This window comes from Gracilinanus agilis, chromosome 1 (assembly GCF_016433145.1).
Source record: "Gracilinanus agilis isolate LMUSP501 chromosome 1, AgileGrace, whole genome shotgun sequence".
Classification (NCBI taxonomy): Eukaryota; Metazoa; Chordata; class Mammalia; order Didelphimorphia; family Didelphidae; genus Gracilinanus; species Gracilinanus agilis.
The window spans coordinates 703,707,731-703,720,088 of NC_058130.1; the positions used below are offsets into that span (position 1 = coordinate 703,707,731).

Here is a 12,358-nt window from a genome sequence, read left to right on the forward strand (position 1 = left end):
AATTGGTCTTGATCAAGGACACATGACAAAACTAGTGGAAATGCGCATGGGTAGGGGGGGTGCGGGGGGGGGGGTTGAAGGGGAAAGGAGGAGCATGAATCATGTAACCATGTTAAAAATGAATATTAATAAATGTAAAAAAAAAATCATCTGAGAAAATGTTCTACATCACTCTTCAGTAGAGAAAATTAAAATAACTCTGAAGTATTACCTCACACCTATCAGATTGACCAATATAAAAGTAAAGAGAAAATGATAGATGTTAGAGGGGATGTGGCAAAATTAGAACACCAATGCATTGTTTGTGGAGTCATGAACTGATTCAATCATTCTAGAGAACAATTTGGAATCAGGTTTAAAGGGCTAAAAACTATATGCACCTTTTGTTCCAATAATAACACTACTAGGTCTTGTTATATAAGGTGGTATGGTGCTTCTGTAAGGTGGGCCTGACAAGCTGGCCCAAGATCTCTAGATGGTAAATGGATCTAGGCTGAGTGAGGATAGGGATGCCTGAGTGGCCACCAAAGTGTGCTGATAACCACTAGGGTTTATGAATGTTTAGCTCAGCCAAGCATTTGACCCTGTAAACAGTGCCCAAGCCAAAGTTATCTAGTGAGAAGCTGTATGTTGTTCACACAGCTCCTCTGGTTACTTGGCTTGGGGTTAGGTTAATGGATAAAGGTTTGTAGAGTAAGAATAGTTATTGATATTGGTTTGGATAATGCCGAATGACTGTGATTTTGGTAAAATCCCCTTCCCCCTTTGGCAGTAGTTATTCACTTGCTCTTAAAAAGAAATCAGTCTTCACTTGAGCTATGTTTCAAAAGGTTTAATGCTATAACTCAAAGGGGTAGGATTCAGGATAAAGAAAGTGGTGTTGAGGATGGCTATGCTAAACCTAATGGGAGTTAGATTAGGCTAATCAATAAGTATCAGATTGGCAGACAACTGGAGATGCTTCTCTCCCTCCCATACCCTGGTCAGACCCAGCCATGGTCTAGACCAAGTGAAAGGAAGGGATTGTGATATTCTTTTTTGTAGCAGATGTTGATGTTTATCTCTCAGCCTTGTTCAGTAATAGGTCAATGGATATTATGAGACAATCAGTTACAGGAGCTGGATATGCTGGTCTATAGGCCTACCTACCCTTCACCACCTACGAGCCCTTCTCCAAAATGAGACCCAGAAGTCTTCTCCCCCTGGGCTTTTATTTTTAGTTTTTTAATTTTAATTTTGAATATTTTCCCATACTTACATGTTTCATATTCTTTTCCTCTCCCCCAAAACCCCCTAACTCCCCTTAGCCAAGGCACAATTCCACTGGGTTTTACATGTATCATTGATCAAGACCTAATTCCATATTAATGATAGTTGGACTAGAGTTATCGTTTAGTTTCTACATCCCCAATAATATCCCCATCATCCCATGTGTTCAAGCAGTTGTTTTTCTTCTGTGTTTCTGATCCCACAGTTCTTCCTTCCTCTGAATGTGGCTAGTTTTCTTTCTCATAAGTCCCTCAGCCTTGTTCTGGATTCTTGCATTGCTACTAGTAGAGAAGTCCATTATGTTCGACTGTACCACAGTGTATTGGTCTCTGTGTACAATGTTCTTCTGGCTCTGCTCCTTTTGCTCTGCATCAATTCCTGGAGGTCATTCCAGTTCATATGGAATTCCTCCAGTTCTTTATTCCTTTGAGCACAATAGTATTTCATCACCAACAGATACCACAATTTGTTCAGCCATTCCCCAATCAAAGGACCTTTTCTCATTTTCCAATTTTTTGCCATCAAAAAGAGTGCAGCTATAAATATTTTTGTACAAGTCTTTTTCCTTATTATCTCTTTGGGGTATAATCTAAGCAGTGCTATGGCTGGATCAAAAGGCAGATAGTCTTTTTTTTTTTTAATAAACCCTTGACTTCTGTGTATTGACTTATAGGTGGAAGAGTGGTAAGGGTAGGCAATGGGGGTCAAGTGACTTGCCCAGGGTCACACAGCTGGGAAGTGTCTGAGGCCGGATTTGAACCTAGGACCTCCCGTCTCTAGGCCTGGCTCTCAATCCACTGAGCTACCCAGCTGTCCCCAGATAGTCTTTTAAAGCCCATTGAGCATTATTCCAAATGGCCATCCAGAATGGTTGGATCAGTTCACAACTCTACCAGCAATGCATTAATGTCCCAATTTTGCCACATCCCTCCAACATTCATTATTCTCCCTTGTTGTCATTTTATACAATCTGCTAGGTGTGAGGTGATACCTCAGAGTTGTTTTGATTTGCATTTCTCTAATTATTAGAGATTTAGAACACCTTCTCATGTGCTTATTGATAGTTTTGATTTCTTTATCTGAAAATTGCCTATTCGTGTCCCTTGCCCATTTATTGTTTGGGGGATGGCTTGATTTTTTGTACTTTTGGGATTTTTGGACTTTGATTTTTGATTTATCTCTTTGTATATATGAGTAATTAGACCTTTGTCTGAGTTTTTTGTTATAAAGATTTTTTTCCTTATTTGTTGCTTCTCTTATAATTTTGGTAGCATTGGTTTTGTACAAAAACTTTTCAGTTTAATGTAGTCAAAATTATTTATTTTACATTTTATGATTTTTTCTAACTCTTGCTTGGTTTTACAATCTTTCCTTTCCCATAGATCTGAAAAGTATACTATTCTGTGCTCACCTAATTTATTTATAGTTTTCTTCTTTATATTCAAGTCATTCACCCATTCTGAGTTTATCTTGGTATAGGGTGTGAGATGTTGATCTAGGCCCAATCTCTCCCATATTGTTTTCCAATTTTCCCAGCAGTTTTTGTCAAATAGTGGGTTTTTGTCCCAAAAGCTGGGTTCTTTGGGTTTATCAAAGACTGTTTTGCTGAGGTCACTTACCCTAGTCTATTCCACTGATCCTCCCTTCTGTCTCTTCACCAGTACCATATTGTTTTTTTGTTTTGTTTTGTTTTGTTTTTTAAACCCTTAACTTCTATCTTGGAGCCAATACTGAGTTTTGGCTCCAAGGCAGAAGAGTGGTAAGGGTAGGCAATGGGGGTCAAGTGACTTGCCCAGGGTCACATAGCTGGGAAATGTCTGAGGTCAGATTTGAACCTAGGACCTCCCATTTCTAGGCCTGGCTCTCAATCCACTAAGCTACCCAGCTGCCCCCTATCATATTGTTTTGATGACTACTGCTTTATAGTATAGTTTAAGATATGGTACTGCTAGGCCACCTTCTTTCATATTTTTTTTCATTATTTCCCTTGATATTCTTGATATTTTGTTCTTCCAAATGAATTTTGTTATAGTTTTTTCTAATTCAGTAAAAAAGGTTTTTGGTAGTTTGATAGGTATAGCACTAAATAGGCAAATTAATTTGGGTAGGATGGTCATTTTTATTATGTTAGCTTGTCCTCCCCATGAGCACTCAATGTTTTTCCAATTGTTTAGAACTAGTTTTAATTGTGTGGAGAGGCTTTCGTAGTTGTGTTTGTATAATTCCTGTGTTTGTCTTGGTAGATAGATTCCTAGGTATTTTATATTGTCTAGGGTGATTTAAAATGGAATTTCTTTTTCTAACTCTTCCTGCTGCAATGTGTTGGAAATATATAGAAATGCTGATGATTTATGTTTGTTTATTTTGTATCCTGCAACTTTGCTTTAGTTGTTGATTATTTCCACTAACTTTTTAGTTGGTCCTCTAGGATTTTTTAGGTAGGCCATCATATCATCTGCAAAGAGTGATAGCTTGGTCTCCTCATTGCCTATTTTAATACCTTCAATTTCTTTTTCTTCTCTAATTGCTAATGCTAGTGTTTCTAGTACAATGTTAAATAATAGAGGTGACAATGGGCATCCTTGTTTCACTCCTGAGCTTATTGGGAAGGCTTCTAATTTATCCCCATTGCAGATGATGTTTGTTGATGATTTTAGATATATACCATTTATTATTTTTAGGGAAGGCCCTTCTATTCCTATACTTTTAGTGTTTTCAGTAGGAATGGGTGTTGTATTTTGTCAAAGGCTTTTTTAGCATCTATTGAGAGAATCATGTGGTTTTTGTTGGTTTGCTTGTTGATATGGTCAATTATGTGAATGGTTTTCCTAATGTTGAACCATTCTTGCATTCCTGGTATAAATCCCATCTGATCATAATGAATAACCCTTGTGATCACTTGCTGGAGTCTTTTTGCTAGTATTCTGTTTAAGATTTTTGCATTTATGTTCATTAAGGAGATTAGTCTGGAGTTTTCTTTCTGTTTTTGATCTACCTGGCTTTGGGATCAATACATTATTTGTGTCATAAAAGGAGTTTGGTAGAACTCCTTTTTTGCTTATTGTGTCAAATAGTTTATGTAATATTGGAATTAGTTGTTCTTTGAAGGTTTGATAGAATTCACTTATGAATCCATCTGGTCCTGGGGATTTTTTCTTAGGGAGTTCTTCAATGGTTTGTTCAATTTCTTTTTCTGATATGGGATTATTTAAGAATCCCCTGAGCTTTTATAGTGGTGGTCTCAACTGTCTTTTGCCCCTGTCTCATGCCATCTGGGTAAATTCTAAGTTCTATATCTGACAATCTGTCACTCAAGCTGGTCTCCATCTTCTTCCCAGAGGTTACCTATTACAGTCTGTATCCCCAAGAGATTTTTAAAAAAGGTGGGGAGAAAACCTACTTCTACAAAAATATTTATAGCAGCCCTTTTTGTAGTGGCAAATAATTGGAAACTGAGGGGATGTCTGTAAACTGGGAAATGACTGAACAAATTGTGGTATATGAGAGTGATGGCATACTATTCTGTTATAAGAAATGATGAGCAGGATAATTTAAGAAAATCTGGAAAGACCTACATGAACTGATGCAGAATGAAATAAGCAGAACCAGGAGAACATTATACACAGCAACAGCAATACTGATGATCAACTGTGATAGACTTAGCTACTTTCAGCAATAAAATGATCCAGGACAGTTCTGAAGAATTTATAACAAAGAATGCTATCCACCTCCATGAAAAGAACTGCTGGGGTCAGAATCAATGCATAATATTTTTCATTTAAATTTATTTGCATTTTTATTTGGGGGTTTTGGTTTTATATGAGTGTTCTCTTACAATAACCAATATGGAAGGATGTTTTTCATGATAATATCAGATCAAATTGCTTATCATCTCATAGAGGGGAGGAAAGGAGAGAGGGAGACAATATTTAGATCTTATAATTTCAGAAAATATATGTGGAAAATTGTTATTACATGTAATTGGGAAAATATCTTTAAAAAATGTAGGTATACTAACTTAGGAACAAATTCCATCTGTACTAACAAACCAGAAGGGTTCAAGAATGACAGGATGACTTTATATTGCCATGTATATTTAATTATGTTATTTAAATTGCTATTAATAAGTGCTATTATTAAAAATTGCATATTCACAATATGCTAGGTATTAATGTCTACCAAGAGAAAAGCCTGAGAGACTGAAATATTCCTGAAGGATGGTGGCAGCAAGCTTTTATATAAATAATAGCTTATATATTTTAAGAATCAAGTAATAATCCATCTCCTAAACAAACCTGGAACATAGAGATGGGTGAAAAATGCCACTTAAGCCAAGATCTTCAAATGTGATTAGGAAAGACCTGTTCAAGCTTTCAGTCTTACTGAAAAATGAGACAAAAGAACATGCTTGGAAGACCTAGAGGAACGGATTGAGTAGAGTGTCACCTAGTGTCTAATTCAGATGTTACATTTTGAGTTAATTTAAAACTCTTAGCTGGATTTTTACTTCCAAAACCACACACAGGAGACAATATTCCAAGTGAATAACATTTTGCAGGCATTTTCCTTTACCCATGTTCTTATATTACAAATAAAGTAGTAACAAAGTCATTCTAGTATTCATCATTTTTTACAATTTTGTTTTTGATGTTTTGCAGATAAAGTGTAGACCTAAGCTATATTAAAAGTAATTTTTCCCAAATAGCCAAAGACATTTATTTTGAATGCTTGCAATATTTGCCATTTGACATTCAATTTCTGAAGTTTAACCACTACATTTCATGGTGATTTAAATTTGGGATTTCTTTGTCAGGATTTGTAGATTCTATACATCCATAATTTGGCTCCTTGTTTTAAATATTTGTATAATTTCCTTGTATTATTTCCTGTTACATTATATTCAGGCTTCTAAATTCATATTCTTATGGAACTCATGATTCTTAAGTGAATGTTCTATTTTAAGGGACATTTGCTTTGCGTAGAACTCATGTGTGCTTACACCACAACTAATTCTTTTAAATACTCAAATTTATTAGCATAGAGCTCTATGTAGTAATTTCTGGTACTGGGAAGCATCATATAATGAAAAGATTCTTAAATTTGAAGTAAAAAAAACTGGATTCAAATCTTGCCTGTGTTAAACTACCAGTTTAACTTGGGCAAGTCACTCAAGCCTCAGTATTCTTATCTGAAAATGAGAATGAAGGGAATTGTTGACCTCTAAAGTTCTTCCCACTCTAAATCTATGATTTTGTGATAATTTTCTTCATTTATTTTGCCCCTGTAGTGATCTACCTTGTCTGATTTCTGGAATGATTTGGTGATGTGGCTTTGTTCTCTTCTTTTATGATTAGAAGAAAGGTCCTATATAACAAAATGGTCATAGCAGCACTTTACATGCAGGCAAAAACTTGAAACTAAATGTATGTGCATTGATAGGGGGGAATAGCTGAACCAGTCATACTATATAACCCTATATTGTAATAAAATAAAATTGCTCAATAAGGAGATGAAAATGAAGAATTTAGAGAGAATTTGAAAGATTTCTATGAATGGATGCAGAGTGAAGTAATTAGAACCAAAAGAACAATACATACAATGACCACAATAATGTAAAGGAAGATATTACTAATGTAAAAGAGAATTCTTAATCCCTTTCTTCTAATTTAACTGGAGACCTGGAGGTTCTTTTACCATAGAGATGTGTAAAGATTAACCAGCCCACAGTGACAGGAAGGAGGAACCATGAATACAGGAAGTGAAGTAGAAAAGAGGATATAAAAGAGGCCAAAAGTGAGTTGTTGGGCCTGTCAGTTGCTGACAGTTGAAGGGGGTCAATTGCTGACAGGACTGGCAGTTGTGGGAAGTTGGCTGCTGGGTGTGAATTGGTCACTGGGGATTGGTTGCTGGTGGTGTGGGTTGGTGATTAGTTGGTGGTTGGTGTTTAGTTGCTGGAATATAAAGGCAGGCCTGAACTTACTGAGAGGGCTTTTGGCTTTAGCCTTTAGAGGGCTTTTTGCCTTTTGGGTTTGTGGATTCTGGTTTGGGCTGTTAGATTTTTTTCCCTTCCTTGAACTTTTTGGAAGGTGGCTGGTCTTCACTGATAGGCCTAATTGGGTCAGTTTTGATTGTGATGGATTGAGTTGGGACTTTGTGGGGTGGCTGTTATTAGTGGTAGTTATAGGAAGTTATAGGTAGATATAGGCAGTTTTAGAGTTATAAGCAGTTATAGGATAACTAGTATACACATTAGGAAATTTTCTTTCTCTACCTCTTTCCTATATTTCCCTCCTTTACTATATTCATTTTACTATTTCTATTTTAATTAAACTAAATTGTTCATTAGTAAAAGCTGCTAGTTTTTTCCCCCTCTGGCTTAAAGGGATAATATTAATTTACAACTCTACTATATTCTCATTAAAACTTAAATTATTAAAAGCAGCTCTTATTTTGTTGAAACCCTTATTTTAACCCTTACACTAAGACATCATAACATATACTAATGTAATGGCCAATCTTGGTTTTGGTGGACTTATGATGTAGCATATCTTCTGCTCAGTATAAAAGTGATAGGTTATAGATGAGGAATAAATTGGATGCTGTCAGATATGTTCAAAATGCTGGTTTGCTTTGCCTAACTATACTTTATTATAAGCAAAGGCACTACGCAAGGATGTACTAGTAAATGTTTAACAACCAGCTCTTTGAAAAATGAACAGATGTGTTCACAACATATATTGGAGTTGAAACTGCATTTTTAACAATCTAGTCTATCAGTTTCTTAAGTCTGAGCAATCAACAAAGCAATAAATTAAGCCCTGATTTATACTTCAGTGATTTCTGAGTGATTTTCTTTTAAAAATTATAAAACATTTTTTTAATCTCATTTTTTTCCATTTAAAAAGGAATGCCACTTTTTGGTAACCTACAGTTCTGATCAATAAACCCTTTGGAACTAATAAAAACATATTGCATGCATCAACACTTCTGGAACCAAAAGTTTACTGTATTTAAAAGAAATGAGAACAAGAAAAACTATGAAAGGTCAGTCAGTTTGCATGGGGCCCAAACAGTAGCATATAATGTACAGTAGCTCTGCACAAGTGTCTCTTTCTTTATCTTTCATAGTAAGGCTGGTACTTGAGAAATATATCTTTATAAAAATATTTTTACAGCTATCTAAATTATGTACATAAAGGAAAAAATAAATTTTTAAGGCCAATCTAAAATAGAAAGAGGCATGAAAGAACAAAGAATACTTTAATCTATTTCTTCCATGGTAAAGTAGGGAATTCCAACGATATCTATGATTTCTGCAGTATGAAATATGTATGTATGTATATATACTGAAGAGTACAAGGTCTGGAGTCAGTTTTTTTCCCTCCATTTCTTCTCTTTTAATTCTGCTTCTCAACTTGGGAAATGTGACTTTATGTTGGCCTTCTTTTCTCTCTTGGTTTAAAGAAGGGCTCACAGGACATTTGTTTCTCTCTCTTTGTTGCTTTCTCTGGCTTTTACCACTCCCGCCCCCTTTCCTCTTTCTCAATTTCTTCTGAAGATCTCAGAAACTCTTTCTTTTTCTGCCCAACTTGGAATTCCAATACATCTTGCAAAAATGTCCCAGTGGGACTCAGAGGAAAGGCTTTTGTAATTTTCTGTCCTATTTTCCTTCAGATACTGTACTTTCACTATGAGTTGTAGCTTCCTTCTTGATTCCCAGGATTCTAGTTGTATGTGCATTCTCCATCTCAGAAATCTTAGTGTTGCAATCTCCTTTCTGTATATTTTCTCTGTCTGATCATGGTTTTGTGATATTTAGACACTGTTCCTAGTTCTAAAGGAGTTGTCTAAGATAATCCTTCTCTTGTTGAACAGTAGTTTGTTAGTTAACTAAAATTTCTCCCACTGATCAGTGTATGTTTGAATTACGTATGTTTAATAAACATACACCCCTGTTTTTAAAGAAATAATCATGTGAATTATTCGGTACAATCTTCCAAAATGTACAGTTGTCAGAGCTAAAAGATTTCAAGTTCATTATCCTCATGCAGCAGGTGTATATAAAGAGAGTTGTGGGGTGAGAAGGGATGCTTCCCTCAACAGAAGTATCTGCCTTACATTTTACAATCTCACACACACCCAAGGCTTTAGGACCTCTATTATCTCTGGGCTCCACACTCATGTTTCTTTTGAATAAAGTATGTCTAACCAGAGCCAAAGTCTAGGCATGGGTTTTATCCCACCAAGACCCAGTGATGAGGTCAAATCTGGCCCCTTTTATTAGGACCTCGGGTTCCTTTTACTAATTGCCTCAACTTTGGGTATTTGGAAATGTCACATGAGGCCATTCGTTTTAACTGTTGGCCCTTTCTTGGATTTTGTTTGCTATGAAGTTGCGGGTGTCCCAGCTGCTGATCTTGCTTCTTTTTGGCCACAGTCTTTAATATCTAATTTAGCAAAACATACCTAAGGAGTCTTCTTCCTCTCTAATTTTTTAACTTTAAAGCTATCTTGATCTTATTTGCAAGACACCTAGAAAATAATTTTAAATTTTAAATTTTTTGGTTTAAAATTTGCTTTAAAGTTTATCACAATTTTGACAAATATCAACAAACACGAATAATTACACATGCAAAGATGAGCAGAAAGGATTATATTATGAAATTATTCATCTCTATTGTGTTCTTGTTCCTTCATGTCTGACTCTATGTGACCCATCAACTTTATCCATGGGATGTGGTTTGCCATTTCCTTCTCTAGTGTGTCCTCATTTTATAGATGAATAACTGAGGCAAATGGGGTCAAGTGACTTTCTCTGGGTCATACAGTGAATGTCTGAGGCTGTATTTGAATTCAGAACTTATTTTCCAAGCCTAGTACTCTGTTTACTGCACCATCTAGCTGCTCCTCTCTGTTGTATATAGGGTTTTAAATACATATATAATACACACACACATATTTAACATAGCTAGACCCACATTTCATGTCCTTTTTTGAACTTTCTCCTGCTTTCTTTGCATTTTTCCAATTATTATTTATTTTTTCTTCCCTTCTTCCCCCTACAATTCTATGTCCACACACACACACACACACACACACACACACAAATACACTCCACCTCCTCACACTCACATTGGGAAAAAAAATACAAAACACTTGTAACAAATAAGCAATCAAGTAAAATAAATTCCCATGTTGGTCATGACCAAAAATGTGTCTCATTCCTACATTCCATCTGTCATGAAAGAAGTTCTTCATCACTGGTTCCCTGGAATCATGATTGACTATTGCATTAATCAAGAGTTCTATTAGTGCTCTTTTCCAGCTGAAGCAGCATGGTGGCGGAGCATTGTGATGACTACTTGCTCCACTTTCTCAGCCTTGGGCTTGATGCCTCTCCTCCTGTTTATCTACTCCAAGGGGATCTATGACGGGGACCTCAAGAATAAGGTGCCCTATGGGCATATTACCATCTCAATGGTTTTGATACTTATCCCCTGCACCATAGGAATCATCATCAATTCCAAGAGGCCACAGTATGGACGCTACATCATCAGGGGAGGGATGATCATAATGCTTATTTCATCAGTGGCTGTTGCTGTCCTTTCTGCCATCAATGTTGGCCGAAGCATCATGTACGTCATGACATTTCATCTTCTAGTTACCTCTGCTCTGATGCCTTTCATTGGCTTTGCCCTGGGTTATATCCTCTCAGGCATTTTACGCCTCAATGAACGATGCAGACGTACCATCAGCATGGAGACCGGATGCCAGAATGTTCAGCTATGCTCTACCATCCTCAACATGGCCTTTCCTCCAGAAGTGATTGGACCCCTTTTCTTTTTTCCTCTTCTCTACATGATTTTCCAGCTTGGTGAAGGGCTTCTCCTTATTGCCATCTTTAAGTGCTACAATAAAATCAAGACTCCCAAGGATAAAACGAAAATTATCTACACAGCTGTGAATGACACTGCCAAAGAAGCAGAAGCAAGAACTTTGAGCAATGGTACAACTTAGTCCATCTCATAAGCCACTAGATTTTATCCACAGAGTGCCATTTCAAGTGCCAGCAGCAAGGTGTGAAATATATGTAGCTAGCAGGAAGAGCAGCATTATCTGAATTTCAGAGGCAAACTCTCCTGTGTTCCTCTAAGCCATCCCACCAGTGACCACCAAGGTGATCATGGTTCTGAACCCTTGAAATTATGGATATCCATGTGAGCAACTTGCAGCTAACACAAATCTGGGACTTTTTTCCTCTGGCTACTTACAAAAAAAAAAAAATTAAGACCAATGGGATTTGATGAATTTATCTCCAGTAGGATAGGCTCAGTCTTTAGAGTTCATTAGGAAAAATTGTACCTAGATTCTCATTTTAGTGTAGTTTCTGTGGCTTTCTCTTAAAACTTCTATAACCTTAATTTTGATGAGTTACCAGTTCCTTTTAACATTTCAATGAATAAAAAATTACTTTGTTTTTTCCAAACACATTCCAAGGAATACCTCCCTCCAACAAAGTAACACCCAAAAACCAGATTGTAACTAATAGTATGTGTCACTTTCCATTTAGCAGCTCATTAGCTATTAAAAGCAAGGATTGTGTAAAATTGTGTTATATTTGACCCGAGTTTTCTTGCATTTTGGTTTTGTCATTGTTTACACTGTTGTAGTCACTGTTAAAACAAATTCATTGTCATAACTAACCTTAAAAATTGTGACTAAGGCACAATTGAATAGCCTTAAGACCAGAGAGAAAAAGTCATTTTATATATATATATAAGTATATATATATATATATATATAAATAAAGGGGATTTTAGAATGCCTTCCTAAAAACTGGTCACTTTTAACACTAGGATCTGAATATTCTGTGCAGCTATAACTCAGTTTGTGTCTGTATTATTTTTTTTTTTTTTTGCATCATTACCTGAGCCTTGAGTCCAAAACAATTTAATGGTTCTTGAGGTTTTTTGGGGTGTGCTAGAAGTAGGATTCAGTTTCCACATATTGCATTTCTGAGGAATTATAGGTGACTGTCCATTTAGCTTTCTCAAAAAGATGCAAGCAAGGAATAAGGATAAAGGAAATT

The 12,358-nt window shown here is 36.1% G+C and overlaps 1 protein-coding gene across 1 annotated transcript in view; it reads left to right on the forward strand.

Annotated features, from left to right (window-relative positions):
- Nucleotides 1-11,876, forward strand: part of LOC123255959 (sodium/bile acid cotransporter-like) — a 69,994-nt gene extending 58,118 nt beyond the window's left edge. Inside the window, exon 2 of the mRNA XM_044684668.1 lies at nt 10,582-11,876. Within this exon, the coding sequence (XP_044540603.1) occupies nt 10,582-11,286 (705 nt within the window). The 3' untranslated portion in view covers nt 11,287-11,876. The remainder of the gene's footprint in view (nt 1-10,581) is intronic.
- Nucleotides 11,877-12,358: the final 482 nt, after the last annotated feature.